At 39.5% G+C, this 22414-nt stretch overlaps 1 protein-coding gene across 1 annotated transcript in view; it reads right to left on the minus strand.

Moving 5' to 3' along the window:
- ncanb (neurocan b) overlaps positions 1-22414 on the minus strand; it is a gene marked incomplete at its 5' end in the record, with an annotated part of 125724 nt that overhangs the window by 28948 nt on the left and 74362 nt on the right. The window contains 1 exon segment of the mRNA XM_024258925.1: positions 10768-10881. Coding sequence (XP_024114693.1) covers positions 10768-10881 — 114 coding nt within the window.

The raw sequence follows: 22414 nt of genomic DNA on the forward strand, positions 1-22414 counted from the left end.
ATGGATGGAGGTATGGAGGGAGGGATGGATGGAGGGATGGAGGGATGGAGGTATGGAGGGATGGATGGAGTATGCCATGTTGCCTAAACTAGCCCGCTGAGCTCTGTGAGTGGCCTAGTCCAGATTTTTGGTTATATCCTCTTTTCTGTCAGTGTTCTAAATGACATTATAGTTTTATAGAACATCAAAGTGAGAGAATTTCCCCATTGTGGGAGTAATAAAGGATTTCTGAACTGAAAAACAAATGGGAATGATTGTTTTTCATTTAAACATTTCTTCGTTTTCTTTTAGAAAACATATTTTTCACCTGACTACAGCAGTCATCTGGCAGGTTCCATCTGAACTTTGGTTGAGCAATAGTTCAGATGTTTGAGATATCTGTAGTGACTCGGAATTTCCTCATGATCATGAACAATATGCTACTAAATCTAATTGTTCTAAGCCCACTCAAAAGCAGAACTTTTTTTAACATGATGACATCGATCTTTTATGTGAACTGAAACCTATAAAGATGCTAATTCTGTCTCTGGCCACCAAAGCGTGTCGCTAGTCCTCCCCCACTCCTCTGACTCTGCAACAGTCTGCTAAGGTACGATAGGGTCAATTCTAATGCTGGGCTTATTCAGCGTGGTGGAGCCAGACAGGAATTCTCAAGAAGAGCAGAAGGGAGCTAAATTATAAAAAGTAGTCTGCAACTGGAAGATATCCGCATATTACTGGTCCCTGGGTGGCAAAAAGGAAGTAGTGGAAGGTTTCCCAGGGTCATCTGAGCTAGAGCTAAGGAGGGAGGGAAGAGGAGGAATAACCTCATTTGTATCTGTGCTGTAACCTGCTTTGAAGGAAAAAAAAACGAGATCCATTAAAACCCTTCACCTTCCATGGAGTCACTTTAAGAGGAAGCAGAAGACGTGAATGATGTTACCTGCAGGTAATTTATTACCTTCTTTGTGTAGTCAGTTCAGAGAAACAAAACAAGCCATGCAGTAGATCTGCAATCAACTATAAAACACAATTTAGGAGTTATTTCATGGAGTTCCTGTATCATCTATTCAGCTCAGTCAGCTATAAAATGTTCAGCTGCTTCAGGAGAGGAGTGCTCAAAAGTTTCAGCTTCATGATTCTTCAACTTTTTAAACTATTCCACCAACTACAACTTTTTAAAAACTCAATTCAGTTTTTTTTGCATGTTTTTTTTGCAAAACTATTATTTGGCTAATATGTTAGGAAGCTATCACTTTCAGTACTCAGCTCTAGCATCTTCAGCAGCCAGATTCAGCTTACAGCATCCACACTAGAATTATTATTATAGTTTAATTGATGAAATGGATTAAAAGGTTTGGATACAATAATTACAGATAAGAAAACATTTGTTTTTAAGAAGACAGGCAGTGGGTTTCTCCAGGTTCCTCCCACAGGTCATAAACATCCTTCACAATGGGTTGAACTACATCGTCTCTTAGACGTAAATGTGTGTTTGTGTGGGCCTGCAGAGAATCGTCCTGGGTGTAAACCGCCTTTCCCCCAGTTGCAGACTTAGGCTCCCGTAACCGCAGGAGCCTGGAGGCTCAGCAGGTTTGGAAAATGGAAAGATGGAATAAAATTCTACACATTTTTAGGTGCAACTTTTTTAAAAATATATATTTTTAGATTGTTTTAATGCATAACGCTAGAGTAAACGTTGTTTGAAATCTTAAAGTGGATTTTGGATTTTTTTTTTCCAACAATTAATACAGGTACTTTATGACAAATACACAATCAAATAAAGCTACGTATCAGAAGCATTTTCTTTTCATGCTTATACATAATGGCTTTATATGCGCCATAAATGCATCATGTTATTGTCCTTTCCTAGTTATTTGACCGTGATTTTGTGTGTGACATTTTTTTATTTACAATTTAAAATATGTTTTATAAATAATATCAAACTAACTTTATTAAAGCAAGGAAAGAAACTTAACATAAAAACTATATTGTTATTTTTTAATGACACGTTAAGGATAGGTTCAATTGTTGAAGTTTGGAAGGAACAAACACACATTAAAGTGTGATAAAAGTTGTGACTGCAGAGAAATCTGTAACAATCACCAATAAAAAATAGAAGACAGAAAAAGAAAAAAGAGCACTTCCATCTTTGAAGTTAATGAAATAAATATGAGCATCAAACATCCACACCAGCTGGAAAACCCACACAGCCTGCCTGACAGTGGCACACAGGGATGAACACAAACCGGCTCACAAAGACTCACTTCATGCACTGAATGAGAAGCACAGAAATGACAGAAGTGCTGCAAGTGACAGCAGAGAGGTAGGAAGAAACATCAGACCATGTGCACTAAAGAAAAAGAACTGCACAGTTTCCCCCTATGCTTCTTTAATTACAAAGAAAAAGATAACAAATGAACACACTTTGTGATGAGCGAACTATCCAAACCCAAAGGACTCAGCATCACTGTTGGGGTAAGGTGGAACAAAGCATCTTTGTGTTTTTCTCTGTTTACCTGCTCATTTGATAATGCACTAATTCTTTCACTGTAGATAAAAAGATCATCTCTTTTGTCATCTTTTTTTCCTTTACACAAATGAATTTACGGTCAAGGAGTGTTAGTACTCCAAATCCATTTTCCTACTGTGACACATGTAAATAAAAACACAACATAAAAGAAATTAAAGTGCAAAGACAATCAAAATTAGATTCCCTGATCTAGAATGAGATTACCATGGTAACGGGTAAGAAAAACCTACATGAGGACTGGCTCTACTGAACTTCCCAGGCTGTCAACTAAAGGTGCATTTACACTGAACGTGATTCTCGCGGTAAAGGCGGCCAGTTTCAATGTTAAGTCAATGTAACAGATGCGACATGTGGTGATCTGAAGTCCCGCAGTGCAATTTGAATGACGGGCGCGGCACGAAGGTCAGGAAGCAGCTTGATTTGAGGGAAGAGGCACGAATCAAGCGGCGCAGGCGACATTTTAACAACTGAAGTTTGTAGGTTGCTGTTTTGGTCCTGAACTTCCATCTTTTTCCTTAACTTGTTTGAGCCGCAGGTTTGCAGAGCTCATCTGGCAACTTTGGGGCGAAGGTCGGATACACTCTTGACAAAATCGCTGGTTTTCGTGGAGCTCACTCTATAGGGTTGTAGGAAAAAATAGATTCTGTGATATGTTGCGATTTTGTTTGACGATGCTTGTATCGATTTAAAATGTTGACATTACAATATTTAATTAATAATTTATGAGCGTCTTTCCCCGTCTTATTTTTGTTTTCCCCTTTGACCTCCGACCACTAGTTGGCAGCAGAGCACTCTGAGCCTCTTTGAGCTGCTCCACACCGCGACCAAAACAACAAGAAGATCTGTCAAATGTTCAGTCAGCCTGACGGTTTTGGTTGTTATGAGACATTGTTTCTACTTGGAGTGGGTCCTAAACCGAAACTCCGTGCCACGTTGCTCCCAGTATCATCTAAAACCGTGAATTGCAGAGCTTCGTAGAGGCTCAGATAGAACGAGCAGTGGAGCTGCACAGCGGCTCGCGCGCCTCCATCAAAATGCTGTCGTCAAAGCGAGCAGAAGTTGTGCTGAACTTTACAGCGATAGATTCTAGTTCAGAGGCCTGATAGATCAGAGTAATGTGTACAACGCTCTGAAAAAGGTCAATGTCACAGTGATTAGCAGTGAAATACACATTTACTTTGGCTTTTAAGAAAACTGAAACGTTTCTGGAAAGAATTGGCGTTTTTTCCCCTCACTTTTGAAGCACCTATTCAGGTAATAAACCATTTAAATGCTAGATTTAGCAATCTAGTTATTGCATTTTTTAAAACGTATTATTTAAAGAACATTCATTCAGTTTTTTTCTTATACAGAAAAATATTTTGTTGTGGAAATTAGACAATATTGACTTGTTTTCTTGAAAAGCAGATATTTTGTAATTTAGTAGTTCACTTTCGGCTTATCCCTTTCGGGGTCTCCACAGCATAACAGCACCCACTGTTTCTCATCATTGATTTGGCAGAGTTTTTACGCCGGATGCCCTTCCTGACACAACCCTGTACTTGAGGGGCACAGGGACCCAGTTAGGCAGCAGCGTCAAGGGTCTTGACTAAGGACCCAATCTGGGAGGGGATCAGTGGACAACCCTGGGATTGAACCCAGGGCTCCTGCGTGTCAGCAGCATGGATTTCTAGGTAAAAGCAACTTGTATATGAGATGCAGTCGCTGTGTTTAATGCTGTGATCATTAAACAAAATTAATTTGAGCATTTTATTACAGTGAACGACGTTAAAATTTAGGTAGAGTTTTTTTCTAAGTTATACTCTTAAAAAAATAGAAAATTGTTCTGGTATAGTCTTGGGATACATCACTATACATATCATATCTCCAGACTCTTGCCAATTCATACCCCTATCTCACTCGATCGATATGCCGACAGACAGAGAGACACTGCGGAGTGCAGAGGCTGCCGTTTCAGTTCTCATCTAGACATTGAAAAAAAGGGAAAAAGTTCTCCTCATTTTATTTTTTCCCCCTCAGGTTAATACGAGACAGAGAGTCTTCAAGCTCAGTCACAGAGACACAGAAACACCATGGAAGTGGCTGTCATTCAGACACAGCCCCCTGTAGCAGGAATATCTTTGAATAATAATCATATAAACCCAAACATGGAGACATGATTACTGATGTTTCTGTAGAACTCTTCACAATAAATACATCTGATTCCTCAGCACCATCAGTGTCTTCATACATTCTGAGTGAGATATCCACAGACAGTTTATAGCATCATTCTAATTTCATTATCTGGTAGCTCCTCCCACATGCGGCTGCAGTGTCAAGCTGGGTAACACATTTCTGACACGCAACGAGCAGGGGTGCATGCAAATTTGTCACACGAATCGTGCTCGGTGTGAATGCACCTTTACAGTTCTCAGAGATAAAGAGGTTAAACTCAGAAACGATAAACGAGAGGAAGTAACCAATAGTAAGTCAGAGACCTATGGCATGTATCTGAATGGATGGTAAAACACGAGTTAATTTCTGCTGTGCCTGACAGTTTAGATTTGGTTGTGGAAATCAAGCTGAGATTAAACTGGAACGACAGAGAGACACCCCAAGTGAAGCTCCCTTCCTCACAGCGGAGTCCTTTGTTTCTGTAAGCGCATAACAAGGACGGCCTAAAGTTACTGAACAACCGGCACTTTAATTTGATGACATCCTCCCTGCTGCTCCCAGTCAGTCCTGAAGTCAAGTCACAGCAGGCGGGGGGAAAAGAGGCCGACTCCCCCCAGCATGGCAGAAGCAAGGATGTGGATCTGTGTTTGGGACAGAACCAGCAGAAACCCACAAACACAAAGCAAGGATTTAGCAATCAAACACTCTACCAGTCAAATTCAAGTTAGGTATGTGGGATTGATTAGATTTGCTCTGTTTTTATCTGCTTTAAGCCAATCTGTCCATCCATGGAACTTCCAAACCCACTTAATACCATTGTGTGGTTGCTGGAGCCTATCCCAGCTGCTATTAGGTGAAAGTGGGGTGCGCCCAAGAGAGGTTTCCAGTCCGTTGCAGGACCACACTCACATCTACTGACAGCTTAGAGCAGAGGTCTACAACCTCTAACACTAAAAGAGCCATTCAGTCCACAGACCAGAACCCAACGAGAGACACAAAGTCCCACATTGTTTCAAAAATACACAATATTTATGTTTTTGAGGCCATTAGAAATTATTTAAGAAAAATCGCTTTTAAATTTTACAATACAGTATTGAATTACAACATTTATTTCTTTTAGCAGCACATAAAAATTCTTTTCTAAATAAATTACACACCATGCCAATGAAGGTCCTGCTGTTACAGCAGGGTAACTTCAAAATAAAATGTAAGACAGTCAAACATGCTTTTTTATTAGGATTTTGGTTCATCATTGTTCTTCTTTTGCTGTCAAATATAAACGACATTGAAGTAGAATCTGCTGCACGGTGGCGCAGTGGTTAGCGCTCTTGCCTCACAGCAGGTGAATTGGTGACTCTCAATTGTCCCTTTAAGTGAATGTGAGAGTGAATGGGTGTGATTGAGGCCCTGCGACAGACTGGCAACCTGTCCAGGTGTATCGTACCTTCACCCATCAGTAGCCGGGTTAGAAAAGGGACAAAGCGGCCAGGAAGATGAATGAATGAATGAATTAGAATCCAATTGTAAGATTAAAAATAAACTGAACTTTTTTATTCTCTTTTTTAAAGAATGATCTGAATCATTTTTAACTGTTTTAAGCTGCATTTGTTTGAAACTTGAACCACTTTAGTGTAATGTACCAAAATATAAGACTTATAGAGACTTTTATTTGAATAACTTTACAATGAAAACACATTTAAAGAACTTTTCTAGATAAATTCAATGACAGTAAACTACACTTGTTGCCTTCATCTTGTTTTGTGGTTTGACATATTAAAAACCTAAACAGAAAAGGAAAAAACTTAAATTGATTAATTATTTGAATAATTGGCATTTTTCTTTAGAGCTAAAGAGCCACAATAAAGGCCTAAAAGAGCCACAGGTTGCAGACCCCTGGCTTATCTTGAGCTCATTTCTAACTTGTACAATTTTGATAAAATATATTTTTTTTATAGAGAGTAAAATATTAAAAGTTATTTAAGGTTTAAGTTGATTTATTCTGGAATAATATTCCTGCCTTTTTATTATTCAAAATCATGTTAAAAGTTAAGTGTTTAAAATAAAAAAAATGTCATTGAACAGTTTTGGGATTTGCTATTTTTTTTTTTTTTTGCTAACTTGGAGTTTAGCTAATATTTCAGCTACATGCTGACACATAGCTGTTTTGGCTAATTTAGGTTTTTTTTTGTTGTTGTTGTTAATTCTATTTTGAAGTTTAGCTATTTTTTAGCTACATGCTAGCTGTTTTGACTAACATAAGTTTTTTTTGTTTTGTTTTTTAGGCTAATTTAGCATTTAGCTAATATTTTAAATGACAATCATCTTCAGCTATCATCACTAGCATCTTCTGCAGCAGAATGCACCTTACAGCATTCACAATAGAATTATCGCAGGTAAAGATATATATCTAGTTCATAATTATGTTAAAAAGTTACAGTTTTAAAGTTTTAAAAATGTAGTTTTAGAGTGTTCAATAAATGTTTATTTATAGGTGTGTTTTCGCCCCTTGTGTGATTGAGTTTGACACTCCTGTTTTACACAAACACTTTCATTTTTGTTCGTAATTAGTAATTTTTTCTTTGCTTAAGAGGAAGTAAAACATTTTGAGAGAAGGAGTATAATGTTAAACCCGTTTGACAATATTTATGTTATAATCGCATTATCGTTTATTTTCACTGGTTTGGTGATTCACTTTGTAAAGATCAAAATGTTGGACCATGAAAAGTCTAGGAAGTAGACAATATTTATTTTAAAATGTATATTTCAAATATAGCTTAAACTCAGTGTTTGCTAAAAGGTTCTGCAGTGAAAGAGGAACAAGTTTAGTCAACTTTACCGTCTGTACGCTTTCTGTTTTCATGAGACTGCCAGACTGAGTCATTTGCCTCACTCTCTGTTTGATATCAAACTCTCTGCCCTCGGGGTCCCAGATCTGAGCAGACTATAGCCTTAAAAAGCCTCCATGACACAGGAAGTCAGAGCAAGCTAAAAATAATGATTCTCTATCTTGTACTTTTCCTGAAAAAGATGGTCTTGGATGAGCAGAAACTCGGTTCTAGTGGTTTCAGAGGAGACTAAACGTCTAAGCTGCTCAGCTCCACTCCGTGCTCTCTCATTACCTAAAAATGTTCCTCTTGTTAAAATGTCACACTCTCTGTTTATAGCTGTGCCCCTTTGGCTGTCACTTCTCTGACAGTTTAATGTCACTATTTTAAAAGACAGGATTTAGACGGGGAACAGCTTTAATAATGCAGGTGTGCTGGATCTGTCAACCTGTGCGCTACCACGACGTTTCCATTTTAACAAGTTGGGTTGACCTTCCTGACATCACATAATGTACACCCTGAGAATTTATCTATGCTCAGTTTTTAGAACTGTTGTGAATTGGCACCACCGCGTGTCTCTTTAGATTTCAGTTGTTACTTTTCTTGCAGTGGAACACGAATGCAGAAGGAATCACAGAGTTGATGAAAAACAAAACTGATCATTTTCAGCCATTTTTGGGGGAAGTTCCAAAACCAATCACTGATACACTTCACCCCTCATCTTTTCAGGAGTCAGCGCTCCGTCTCCCCCTCTGGACTCCAGTGGAATCCATCTCCCGAGTTCTGAATTCACTACACCTCCCAGCATTGGATTGGTGGCAGGTTCAAGACCCGTTTGCCAGCCTCAGAGTGTCCTTGACACTGAAGCCCACGTTGGTCCTGGCGGTCTGGTTAATGTCTGACATAGAAGCTCCGCCTCCATCAGTGATTGTAAAGCGCTTTGGGCTTTGATGAAGAACATTTCTATCAATGTTTACCTTATTTACAAATTCAACACAAAGAAAAAAACTTTCATTTTATTGACTGAAACAGTTCAGTTCTGAAGCTCTCTGTGACTTTCCTCTGAAGTTCTTTTCAGCTTGAAACACCAGTGACATCATTATCCTCACATGACCAGAATGACTGATATCACAGGTGATGATGTCACACCAGAAGCATCACCAGGAGGACAGAATGCCAACTGTTCTCTCTGTGACTCCAGAAGTCTTCATTGGAAATCCCAAACCTGATTAGAATTTGTTGTCTGGTTTAATCACACTAAATGATTAGTTCCAAATATAAACAGGCCGAGCGGCCCGTGGGTTTCCTCCCAGTTCTTCAGGTTTCCCTCCCAGTTGGGTAAAAAACTATTTTTCCTCTCCCTGAGTTGCCACCTTAACTGGTGGAGGGGTTTGAGTGCCTGAATTTACCCCCAGGGGCAATTTGTCACCATCAGTTGAAGGTTTGGACTCCTAGTGGGTCCAAACCTTCAACTGATGGTGCAGCTCCTGGAGGGTTCAGGAAGGACAAAGGGCAACTCAAGAAAATAATAAACCCTCATGGTTCTAAGATGGTGCTGCCTCAGGAACTTGCTTGTAGCAGCGACTTCAGTTGATTGCCAAACTTTTCTAACTTTTCACAGTCTTCGTGCTTGAGTACATCTACTTTCATTTTTGTTTTGTTTCTAGCCACTCTTTGTTTAGCCAGATAAGTATCCAACCAACATGATTCAGAGGTTTGGATCCTTTTTGTGGTGCTGGGGCTACTCATGACCCACTGCAGCCATGCCCAAATGACCCCCGGCGTTGTTTACACTCATGATCAGCTGCTGGCTCTAAGACCACCATCCTTCACGGTCGGAGAGAAGCCCCAACTCCTGGAGGAGCTGAGGAGGAGGATGCAGGGCAGCAGTTAAATGATAAAGAAGCGGCGTTTTCTATTATTTGTTTCTGCGATCATCACGGGGAACGTCCGGTCCCTGGCAAAAAAAGTGGACGAGCTGGAGGCACTGACACTGACTCAGAAGGCGTACCAAGAGGCCAGTCTCATGTGTTTCACCAGAATGTGGCTCCACTAACACATACTGGACTCAAACATGACGCTAGCCAGGTTCAGCACAGAGCGAGCTGACCGAGACACCAGCATGAGTGGTAAGAAGGAAGGAGTCGTGCTCGTGATCAGCAGGTGGTCTAAACAGGAGCATATCCACATCAAGGAGAGCATGTGCAGTCCTGACGTGGAGCTCGTTGATCTCCGTCCATACTATTTACCACAGGAGCTTACAAATATCTTCGCCATCAACCTCTACATTCCTTCAACTGGTAGAGCAGACACGACCTGTCACGTCATCCACTCGGTTACTGCTGACCTGCAGACTAAACACCCTGATGCTTTCATCTTCTTCACAGGGGATTTTTTTTTTACTTTTCCTTTCCAGCAAATGAACACAGATTTCAGCTGAATGCATCTTCTAATGGACATGTTTTACTTTTACAACAGGGGTTATAAGTGTATTCATAAAGTCATAGAAGACTTTTCTCACAAGCAGTACTGACTGGAAGTAACTCATGCGCACCAATGGGTACACACAGGATTTACACATCCAACATTCTTGGAGAGGGGTGTAAAAACATTACCCATGCCTATATTTGTGTCAAAGGGAATAAGCAGATGGACTGAATGAATGTGTGCTTCTTAGAGTGTACCTTGATCTCATTGAATGGCCCAGCCCCCCACACCCCAGAGATAGTTGTCAGGAGTTAGGGCTCTGTCTCCCCCTCTGGTCACCAGTGGGATCCATCTTCAGAGTACTGACTGCACTACATCTCCCGGAAACCCCAGCACAGAGTTCCTGGATGCTGCTCAGCTGTATCCAATCTGACAATCACCCAGCAGCTTCTGAAGCAGCACGCACAGCCTCACTCAGTGTGAAGTATTGTTTGTACCACCCTGCCTGCATTACCGAGTGTTTCTACCTGGACCTGATCTTCTGTTTCTGATCCTACTTTATCTCTGATTGCTTGCTCCCTGCCCTGACCCTCACCTGGACTCTGACATCTCTAGTCTCTTCTTTGATGATCTCATGCTCGTGACTGACATCTGCCGGTCTGACTCGGATTTAACTTTGTGGACTTTTTAGCTGTGCTTAGTGCCTGTTTGAACTAATAAAACTGCTGCAGGTGGAACCAGCTGTCTGCCTGTTTGTGACAATACCGAGCTACGCAATACGCTTAAATCGTACATGACATGACCTTAAGCTCCTCCTTCGATCGTCTCACGTTCAAACTCAGTTCCTACCTTTCTCACAAGTAGCTCCGCTGTAGCTGGGCAGACAGAGACACACAAAGGAGTTGATCTCATCAATACACGTTCCTCCATTCTGACAGGGGTTCGACTGACAGTCATCAATGTCTGCAAGAAAAGACACAAAAAATAGCAAAAGTTAGTTTGCTATGAGTACTTTGATGCAAACCCACAAGCAACCAACAGTTTGTTTTCTGAACCACCTGAAACATTTAATCAATGATAGATAGAAAAACAACAAGTTTTGCAGAAATTAGAGGCGTTTCTGTGAAAGTCCTAATTAAGGTGAATTGATTGAACTCCATCAGGGGAGAGTTTTGGATGCAGTGAAGCAAATGATGCTAATTGCAGTCTGTTTGTAAGACTTGCTGCAGTTTCTTCTGTCAAGCCTGAACAGCAGGAACATATAACATTAATATAACCAAGACAAGAGATTGAGAGACAGAAAACTTTTTGTCGTAAAAATGCATCTACTGTCAAAAACATCATACCTACACAGCAACCAGTCATTTCAGCTGCAACAAAAGCCAAAACATTCTTCTCATCGGAGGGGGATTTTAAGTAAAGCATAAGGGTGAAGTATAGAAGGTGAGATGCAGGCGTGGATTTTTCTGTTTCCAACCCCCCAATCCTGTATATTGCACAAAGTGCCTGTTATTGGGCTCCTTGTGCAGCTGTTGCACACTACATCGTCCAGCCCTACTGTTAGAAATGAAGAAATCAGACCATCAGAGCGTAGCTTGTGTGGGCACATGTGAATGAATCACTTAAAGACCCACTCCAGTGAAAACTGTGTTTTTAACATGTTCTTGTAGCATGTTTCTCATGATGGAGGTCACGTATGGAAGATTTAAGATAAAAACTATGTTTGTGAGGATTTCTTTGTTCAAAATGTGATGGATTAGGAGCAGAAGCATTTCACTTAAGGTTCTATTTTTTCTCTTGATTCCCTTTAACAGCTCACTTATATTAAATATCATCCAATTGAAGATTAAACAGATCCTCATCTGAAAATCTGCATCTGAAACCATCTTTGATGGTCATGTCATTACACATTTTTTAGGATGCTTATTTTTCATATCAGACTCTGTCTTTTTAGGTACATTTTATCAACTCATATCTGTGAAATTGATTGATGATTTAGGCTGTCATCATTACAGGCTTATGACAAACAGAAATCTACAGGATTACAATAAAATTAGAGTATTTCTAGGGAACCAGGTCACAGAAATGAAGTTCACCTGACTTTCAGAAACAAGTCTCCTCTGAGCATTTCTGCCATGAAATAAAGAGCGAGTGAGAGACTGCTGTTACCATTTAATGATGCTGAGGTTTGTTCAGCATCACTGCAAACACAGCCAGCTCAGTTTTCCTCAGAACAAGTTTCTCATAAAAAAGTAGAGCCCCTTACTCTTTTTTGAGAGCTCAGTATCTGTTGGGATCAGCATGACATTTTTTGAAAGTTCTGCTGGGAATCGGAGGATCCATCCTCGACTCAGACTCGACTACTTTCTGTTCCCCACCACTACAGGTTCTTCTCCAGTTAAGAAATGTATCAGTTCACAAAGCAGAGCTGTGGGGGCAACACTAGTTTTTCATAAAAATGATTTAAAACTTTTTTCTTTTTTTCCAAAATTGCCTTTTTTATTTAACCCTTTAACACCAGAGCTCCAGTGTTTATGCTCTTTGATTTAGTGTAACCTTTCAACCATGAACACGATAATTCCAGTAGATTCTGAAGGAGAAAAAGCTGCTTTTCTCTTTCAGAATCTACTGGAATTATCGTGTTCACAGTTGAAAAGTTACAGTATGTTGAAGATTTTGTGTTTCAGCGTCACCGATGACGCCTCTGGTGTTAAAGGGTTAAATCTCAGAAAAATGAATCAAACCTCAGTGTCAAATTATTTTCACAAATTCGCAGTTTCAAAATTTTAAGTACATTAGAAACAAGCCTTTTACCTTTTAAAGTAATTTTTAAAGAAATTGGAGTTTACCTAATATTTTATACTAAGCTTTTTTGGCTAATTTGGCATCTTCTGAGGTTTTTTTTATGCTAATTTGGAGTTTAGCTAAAATTTTAGCAACAGGCAAACATTTTCAACAAATGTAGTTTACTGAGAAATTTTAGGCAATTTTGGAGTTTAGCTAGCATTTAAGCAGCGAGCTTTTTGGCTAATTTGTTATCTACTGAGTTTTTTTTTAGGCTAATTTAGTCTTTTGCTTTGGTTTAAATAACAGGTTTGGATAATTTGTTATCTACTGAGGTTTTATAGGCTAATTTAGAGTTTAGTTTCTTTTTTAGCAACATGCTAACGTTTCTGACTAATTTAGTTTACTGAGAAACTTTAGGCTTTGGAGTTCAGCTAATATTTAAACAGCGAGATAGATTTTTTTGGCTTATTTGGAATCTACTAAGGTTTTTTTGGGTTTAGCCAATATTTAAGCAACACACTAAATAGTTTGGGATGTATTAGGGATTTTTAAGTAATGTTACTACAAATTTTTCAGAAATTTAGGTAAACTTCAGCGCTTTTTTATAGTTCTTTAGCGAAATTTATAGTCTTTTAGCAAGTTTAACATTTTGCAAATAGCTTTTGTATTTTCAGCAAATCCCTTCAGCAATTACAGTAAATTACAGTAAAAAGGCGCGGCTGTGGTGCAGCGGTACGGCGGTCGACTCCAGATCAGAAGTGAGCTGGTTCGACTCCGCCTTGCCCGCCCATGTGTCGAAGTGTCCTTGGGCAAGACACTGAACCCCGAATTGCCTCTGGTGGAGGTTGGCGCCAGTGTTCAGCAGTAGAGCCACCACCAGTGTGTGAATGTGTGAATGGATGAATGGGTCTGTGACTGTGAAGCGCTTTGGGCCCTCGAAGGAGGGTAGAAAGCGCTATACAAGTATACGCCATTTACCAAATTGCATCACCATTTTCAACAAAAAGCTTCAGCATCTTCAGCAGCTACTTTCAGCAAAAACATTCCCACTAGCAGGTAATGCAACTTTTCTAGTTTTATTTAATTCAACAGCATTGTTCATTTTTTTGTGTAACATTTAAAGTGGTAGTTTATAAATGTTAAACTTTTACAGTTTATTTAGCACAAACATGAAAAAGTTTGTTTTGAGGGCCACTAAATCACCGTTCAATAAGGACTTTTGTCATGTTGTGTTTTTCTTGTGAGCTTACACTTTAATATACTGAGAAAAAAGAGAGGGAGGGGGCGCAAAGGAAGGTATAAATACAAAACAAGGACTTTTCTTGTCCACGACTGAGAGGAAAACACATTTGTCCACCCCTAGCCCAGTCACTCTGCATCTGACACCAGGTTCTGTAGAACTAAACTGACATGTGCTTCTATTTAAGTCTTAACTTGTGACAGATGTGGCCTCTCTCTGTTGCCTCCCATTCTTCGCCCCCCAACAGCAGCATGTAAAAATAAAGTGACATGGCATCCTGCACTATGACGGCTTGAACAGGAAATGTTAGTCAGACGAAGGTTCTGGCTGAAAGGCTTTATGTGTTTGTCACTTTCCCTGGATGACTGACTACCTTTAGTTTGCTGAGAGGCATTGACATTTCCATGGCCTCCTACAAAGACGGATACATTTCTGTTGGACTCCTTTTAACAGCGTGGAAACTGTTGTGTTGTGTCAATGGCCAGGTTTCTTTTAGAAGTATGAGCTTCGACAGAATTTTGTGTGTTTCTCTGACAGTCTGTCTCATGAGTTTCTATGGAAAGCAGCTTGAATAAATAAAAAATAAACAGGTGAGCTGTAAAATAGAAAATGTAGTAAAAATAATTGTAATTGGATTAGTCTCAAAATCTATACATTAACACATGGTGGCATTAGAAAACGGAATCAAGAATTAAAGAAATCATGCATTTTTGAGCATTTTTTTGGAAATGTGTTTAAAGTACAAGAAAGTGTCTGGAAATCAGAGAATCACAAAGAAATCAGAATTAACAGGGTGCAGATAAACAAGGACTCATGCAAGCCTTAATACTTTAATATCAATTTATGAATGAATCTTCTCTGAACTCTTCTGATTGTTTGACTCTAACATTGACATAGACATAGAAGTAATTATATCACGGTCCAGGTGAATACCCGATTCAGAATGGCAGCGAGGTGTCCATTGAAAAGTAAAAATAGACACCTAAAAAGAAGATCCGTTCACATAACCTGAATGCATTACTGTGCTGGCCTAAACACCACAAAGGTGGACAGATGTTTTTCCATAGTCTATCACAGCACAAAGACCAGCAGAAAAGATGTCTGTCCTTTAAATGTCTCTGGATGGACATGACAGGATCTCTGTCACATTTCACCAACAGCGATGTTGACTTTGATTTTTGCCCAGCCAGCAAGGCCAGGTGGGCCCCATATGGTTTAAAAGGGGGCAGGTAACATGGGCCCCAAACGGGTTTGTCCACTGTGGTGGCGCCACCTGTGTTTGCCCACATTGGCTTAAGTGGGAACTCAGTGGGTTGGCTTGCTACGCCCAGATGGGGCCCACATTTTCTGCCCACTTCTAAGCCAAGTGGGGCCACTTGGCCTTTCTAGCTTTCTTGTTTTGTTTACCTGATTGCTTGATACAGAGTAAATACACATTTATATTTAATTTCATTATGAAATAAATTGTTTGTTTATCCACATTTAATGATCAGAGATCAGAGTTAATGGTGGATAATTCTTCAATCAAAGTCATCTAGGAAACTATTTGTGGACTTTGTTTCTTTGAAACAAACTTTTGCTTCATCATCTGGACTAAAACAACTGGTAAGAGGTGGACTTTACTTCTGAAATGATGCTTAGTTTAACTTAACATGATACTTAGTATTTCAGTTTCCTCCACTGCAGCAGAGCGACATGATAGCTGCTACCATGACAACGGGAGGCACCGTGTATCAAAAAATCCACCTCTTCTGAAAAATTATTTCAATATTATAAATAAGAAAACAGTGCTAATAACTGATTTAAAATGTAAGTCTTTGGTAAGTGACCGTGGTATAGCGAGACAATGCCTCCACGTCGTTCATTCATTTTGCTAATGAACACCTCATGTGGCATCATCCCCTACGTGTTAGAGCGTACATGAGATTTGAAGAGATCCAAGATGACAGGCAGAATATCTGAACCAGGGAATCTAGGTAATGAACAGATGAAAAGATGAACATCACATTTACAGACAGCAAACATAAATGTAAGTATGTGTGTGTTTCAGGGGGGTCTGGCTGACAGCACTGCCACAACATTCATAACAGCCTGGGAAAATGTAATGAGGTAAAGTGTCACAATATTCAACATCGTTCTGGTAGCCTTCACTTCTGCCAGCAGGACTTCACTCACTGACACTGTGATGTGTGTCTGTGTGTGCATGCTGACTCTGTCTTTAGTGTCTGTTTATATTCTGTGTGGGAGGGGGGCAGTTGCCAGGAAAGTGACACCAGCTGCCACCAGTATCACATAGTCACCTGCTATTTCTATCTCCCTTCAGGTGGAGAGCCGTGAGGACTGGAGACATGGAGGACCTCAGAATGACAGAAAAGGCAGAACATGTCCCAAGAATCCTCACTCAGAATCTCTTCCTCCTCAAGCTTCTCGTTTCCTGCCTTCACCTCGCTGCATCTTAGGACATCTCTAAATGGAAACTTTATCCTTTTCACTTTGAAGGACTCATTTCCTTAAGTCAGAAGGGTTTAAAGGAGTCCTCTTACAGCTCCTGGTGTTAGAAGTAGCAGCAACCCTTAAAGCTGAGCTGGATCTGTTAGCATAATACACCAACGTGAAGCAATTCTCACTTTTCTGTCCGTGCGTCTCCTCAGACTTCAGGTCTCCACATACTATTCACCTTTGTTGCTCTTCTCGTTTCCTTTTTACAGTCCTCACTTGTGTGTGTGTGTGTGGGGGGGGGTGATTATGTGTAAATAATGCAGAAACGCTGGTCCTCAATTTTCGGGTGATTTTCCTGGTTCTCACCATGTAGTAAGTGCAAGATTGTGAGTGTGTGTGCACATAAAAAAATCAATAACTTAAAGGAGAGCAGTTCCCTGGAGCAGTAAATGACGGGCTATTCTTTGCCTCATGCAGTTATTTCTGACATACTTCAGAAGTACTAGTATGGTTAATTCATCTATTTCTCTTGAACTCAAGTTAAATCGTTTTTGATGGTGACTTACAATGAACAAGGAAGAAACATTTAACAAGTCCATACTTTTTTCTGTGAAAAATTAGTACATTTAAAGTAAGTTAAAGTCATTCCTCTTTGGACAGGCGTTCTGCCAGGCTAGCTAGTAATCAGAGAATATTCCCTCTCCTGTGTCCTTGTGAGGCTAGATTAATATTGATACGTTTAAATTTAATTTTAGATTTTCCCACTCTCCTCTGGGGAGCGGGAGAGATTTCAGATCCCCGGTGGATCGCCCACGCTCCCACTCTTGGCCGTGGACCACGCCCCCGACACCATCCTGCATCTCTGAGTGAGAGTGATTCCTGCTGGGTCGTCTGTCCTCCTGCTCCTGGTCGTGGACTGCACTTCTGCTTCATCTTGACTATGGACTTAATCATCACTTGTCCCTCAGCTTTATCTGAATGAACTCTTTTAGATACGTAGTTGTAGAAGCTAATTTTTCTTTAACAGTTCTGGTATCGCCTGTCCGTCCTGGGATAGGATCTCTCCCTCATGTGGGAATCCCTAAGGTTTCTTCTTTTTTCATGACTCAGGTTTTTTAGGAGTTTTTCCTTACCGGGAGGGAGGGTCTAAGGGCAGGGATAACCAGTTTATTTAGTCTTAGTTTTTAACTATTGTTCATATTTTGAAGCCCAATGAGGCAAATTCCTTTGTGATTTTGGGCTATATAAATAAAATTGAATTGAATTGAAGTCTCGTTAGCTGTCACACACCTAGGTGTGTGAAATTTGTTCTCTGCATTTGACCCCTCTTCTGGAGGAGTGGTTAGCTGCAGACACAGCTGCGCTCTGGAACCATTTCGTGGTTTAACCCTTTAATGTTATGTGTGAAGCACTGGGTTCCATTTTTAAAGTATTTGAACTTGAAACTTGGATTTGGACTCACAACCTTCCAGTCTGAGGGCTGGCACTCTACCACAAGGTCACCGAGCTGGTTATAGCATGGTAAATCATGAGCTGGTTTAACATGTTTTAAAGTTAGTTTAGATCTTTTACATGAAGAAAGTTTGATTAAAGGAACAAATCACATTCTCTGAGAACTTCTGCCCTATCTCTATCAAGCTTTCTAGCTAAATCTCTCTGGTGCTCATTCTTTCCTTTCTTACACATCCCTAGGCTGCTGTTATGGAGCAAAGAAAGTCTCTTTCGTCCAAGTGTCCACAGCTTCAGGGTTTTTCTGTTTTCTGATTCCCCAATAAATAATTACTATTGTTTTCTCAGCCAGTGACCCACTTAAGGTAGACTGTAAGAGTACAAAGAGATTGGCAGCCTATGTGATTTTGTTGTTAAATTTACTGAAACCTCAGACAAAATATATAAAGATGTTGATTGGACTTTTACATTTTTGTCCTAAAAAATAAATCACTTTAGGACTCTTGAAGGAAACAAAAGCAGTCTTATAGCCTATTCCAACTGCTTCTTCATGGAATTAGTTTGGGAAGAATGTGAATTGACAGAAATGTTTAAAAACGTTTCACGGTTCGTGGCCCGGTGGTTTGGGACCACTGAGCTAGTGTGACGTAATGTCCAAAGTTTATTATTTTTTCTCATTCCAGTCCACAGTTTCCTGTTGTGTGTAGATGTTTATGAAGGTCTGGTCTCAGAAACCTTTTCCTACCAGATTATTACTAATGTGTTTAGATATTCTGTTTTCAAGGCATATAAATGTCAGGAGTCAGAGCTCTGTCTAGCCCTCTGATCATCAGCAGGAGTCATCCCCAGACTGTTGACACACTACATCTCCCAGACGCCTCAGCATAGTCCCTTGATGCCACTCACCTGAGTCCCTTTGACACTCCTCCACCTGAGTGTTAAGCAGCACAAGGAGCCTCGCTCAGTGTGAAGTATTTTTTTGTGCCGTATTGCCTGCATTACGAGCATTATTATTCTGACCTGAGATTCTGTTTTCCTGACCCTGTTTCTGCTCCAACTCTGTTCGTCTGCTGCCTGCCCCGACCCTCGCCTGAACTACGATGCCTGAAGTCTGATCCCTGAAACTTGCCCTACAAACCCCTACAAACCCTTGCCCTCAACCGCCATGCCCTAAAAAAATATCACACCAGTTTGGATTTTGCGGTCTTAGCCCTTGTGCTCTCTTATGGGGTGCAAATGACCCTACCCTTATGTTGATGTGTGATCCCTCCAATGACAAAGGTGGGGAGGATCACATGTCTGCCACAGACACCAGAGAAGATACAAAATCATTGAAAAAAAAAAGTTCAGCGCGCTGTCTTGTGGGGTCCAGATGACCACACTTTTAATGTAAACATACCTAGGAAAGCACAAGGGTTAAAGCAGAATCACAGACAAACAAAAAGCCCGGAAAGAGCATTTAAAATTTGATTAACAGATTAAATCTATACATTGATTTGAAGTCAAATGCATACATTTGTTGAATGATTACTGATGGATAGAATGGAGTTTGTGGGACTTTGTCTATTTGTCTTTCTCTACCGTTGAAGTGACCGGGACTCATCCTTTAGCTGTGTAGCTTCCTCTTTTGTCTCACGTTTGCCTCTGTGAGATATTTCCAGCACACGATTATCTTATTTAACACAGTCTTCCAGTATCTCATTGACTTGGCTCTGCTGCATTCTGTGGCTCCCACTTGCATCCTCTTTGACCTCATTACTCAGATCTGTGGACACTACAGTGAGGCAGGTTGGGGGTGATATTATTAGCTCAGCCTCATGAATCTTTCAGCCTCAATCACATGAACTGACTTGAGAGTTGGTCAAAAAGATGGTGGTGGGTCCCACACAAACCCGACAGAAATGCTCCTCCAGCCATTCTGAACACAAGTATCATGCAGGCTTTGTTGTACTCGGTCTTCTTTAAACACATAAAACATATTTAAAGAGAAGATTAGATCAGAGAGGAAGACTGGTGCATGTAAAATGAGAGAATTTTCAATGTGAATCTGTGGTGTACTATTGTGTAAATGTTTGTGCACAGAGACATCTCTGTATGAATAAATGTTTTTGCTTCTGACAGAAAACACTGCAGGAAAACAAGAGTGAAAAGAAAGATGAGTGGAGGGGGTGGAGGGTAAGAGGGGAGTAAAGAAGAATGGCAGGAAATGAAAAGATTCATTTTGTTGACATGCTGGGGGGCCGTAGGCTTGGTTTCACCTCAAACTCTGCTCAGCGGCGGTTTCAATGCAACCCTATAGTGTGGATGTGGCTCAGAAGAACAGAGCTGGAGGTGGAAAAGCATGCTGATGAACAGACAGAAAACTGAACATGAGAGGAAAGAGAGATGTGAAAAAGCAGAGAAGGAAGAGAAACCCAACAAGACAGAGAACATTTATACTGACTAGAATTGTGAAAAAAATAATAAAACCTCCGACAATGCTAGTGTGAATGCTTTTTGTTGAAAATGGTGACGCCATTTTCTTTAATTGCTGAAGAGGCTTGCTGAAAATGTGAAAGCTATTTGGAAAATATTACATTTTCAAAAAGACTGGAAATGAAGAACTGTAAATGAGCGTTGATGTTGACCTCAATTTCTGAAAAATTACTTGTAAAATTTCCTAAAAATTACTAATAAATGCCAATTTAGCAAAAATATTTAGTGTGTTGCTTGAATAAACTCAAAATGAGCCCCAAAAACCTTAGTAGATGCCAAATTAGCCAAAAAAAGCTAACTTATTGCTTAAGTACTAGCTAAACTCCAAAACAGCCACAAAAAAGAAAAATCCTTAGTAAACTAAATTAGTGAAACACCTTAACCAGTTGCTAAACAGAAGCTAAACTACAAATTAGCATTTAAAAACTTCAGTAAATAACAAATTAGCCAAGAAAAAGCTAGCACATTCCTAAATACTAGATAAACTCCAAAATAGCTTAAAATTCCTCAGTAAACGAAATTAATAAAAAACATTAGCTTGTAGCTAAGATAGAAGCTAAAGTCTAAATTAGCATAAAAACCTCAGTAGATAACAAATTACCTAAAAACGTTTCCATGTTGCTAAAATATTAGCTAAACTCTAATTTTTTTAATTACTATAAAATACGAAAACATAGCCCATGAATATATTTCAAAGACTCGTTGCTAATTTACTTAAAATTTTGAAAGTTGAAGACATTCTCATTTATTTCCCATGGGGAATACCATGAATACCACAAATACAAGCAGTGATGTCCTGAAGAAGCTGAAGGTTTTGATACAAAGATTGCTAAAGTCCCTAAAAGTATGATTGAGTTTTTAAGTGTCGAAAAACTTACATAAAGGAGCAGGAGAATCACTATAGTGGGAATGATTACTAAGCAATCACACAATGAAAAGCGCAGCACACAAACTAGTTTATTCATAAAGATGTGCTCAGCAGGTTTATAAAGAGACAGCCATTGACTGTATAAGAGAACTGGACTGCGTGATCCCCCCCAAACCCCCCGCACCCCCGTGTTCCAAACAGGAAGTACCTGCTGGCCCCAATGAGCCAAAATCTTATAGACTTCTGCGGAGAAATAAACAGCTGTTCCTCAAACGTTCTATAATTCAGATTAATTATTCTTGCTCTGATATTTTTTTAACATGTTCTTGCAAAACCTAAATTTATTTTGTGATATATTTTCCTGTAGTGCAAGTTATTCAAGTTATAAACTGACCAATCAGACGCCTCATGATTCAGACTCGGACCGACCACTGTTACTGACTGCTTACCAACATGGTGGCTTCCATGTTTGGAAAAATGGCGACTGAATTGACTTAATTTTGCCGGAAGTAAGTCCTTTCCATTGGGTGATGTCACGCTCATTCAGTCCAGTTCTCTTATACAGTTTACGAAAGGTGCAGCCTCCAGACTAATGCAAATGTACAAAATACTGTAAAATCATTTTTTGACAGTTGGAAATTAAAATATTGCTGTTGTCAAAAACTTTTCAGTGTAATAAACTGTATTTTGTTTTTCTTTTTCTTGTTTGTTTATAGGTCAAACAAAGTTAGACCTTACAAAACAAACTAACCCTTGAATCAAAGGGTCAATTACTCACATTTATGTGCAGAATTCTTTTTTTCAATTTACTTTGCTAAAGTTTTTAATGAGAATCTGATTTTCACTGATCTGAATTGTTATTATGTTAATACTTTAAATTCTAATTTCTAATTTGGAACAGAGGAATTGAAGAATAAAATAATATATTTATACCCAAAGTCATAGGGAGACATTTCATTATATTGAAATATCTCCTAGACCACATGTGCTGGACCCGGCCCTCCAGATCATTTTATTTTATTGTTATTAATGGCCCGACGTTATCTTGTTGTTTTTTCTAACTAGTATAATTTTGACAAAATATATTTTTATGGAGAGTAAAATTTTGAAAGTTATTTAAGGCTTAAGTTGATTTATTCTGGAATAATATTCCTGCCTTTTTATTATTCATAAATATATTAAAAAGTTACGGTTTTAAAGTTTTATAAATTGGCATTCTGCTAGCTTTTTGGACTATT

This window comes from Oryzias melastigma, linkage group LG4 (genome assembly GCF_002922805.2).
Source record: "Oryzias melastigma strain HK-1 linkage group LG4, ASM292280v2, whole genome shotgun sequence".
NCBI lineage: Eukaryota > Metazoa > Chordata > Actinopteri > Beloniformes > Adrianichthyidae > Oryzias > Oryzias melastigma.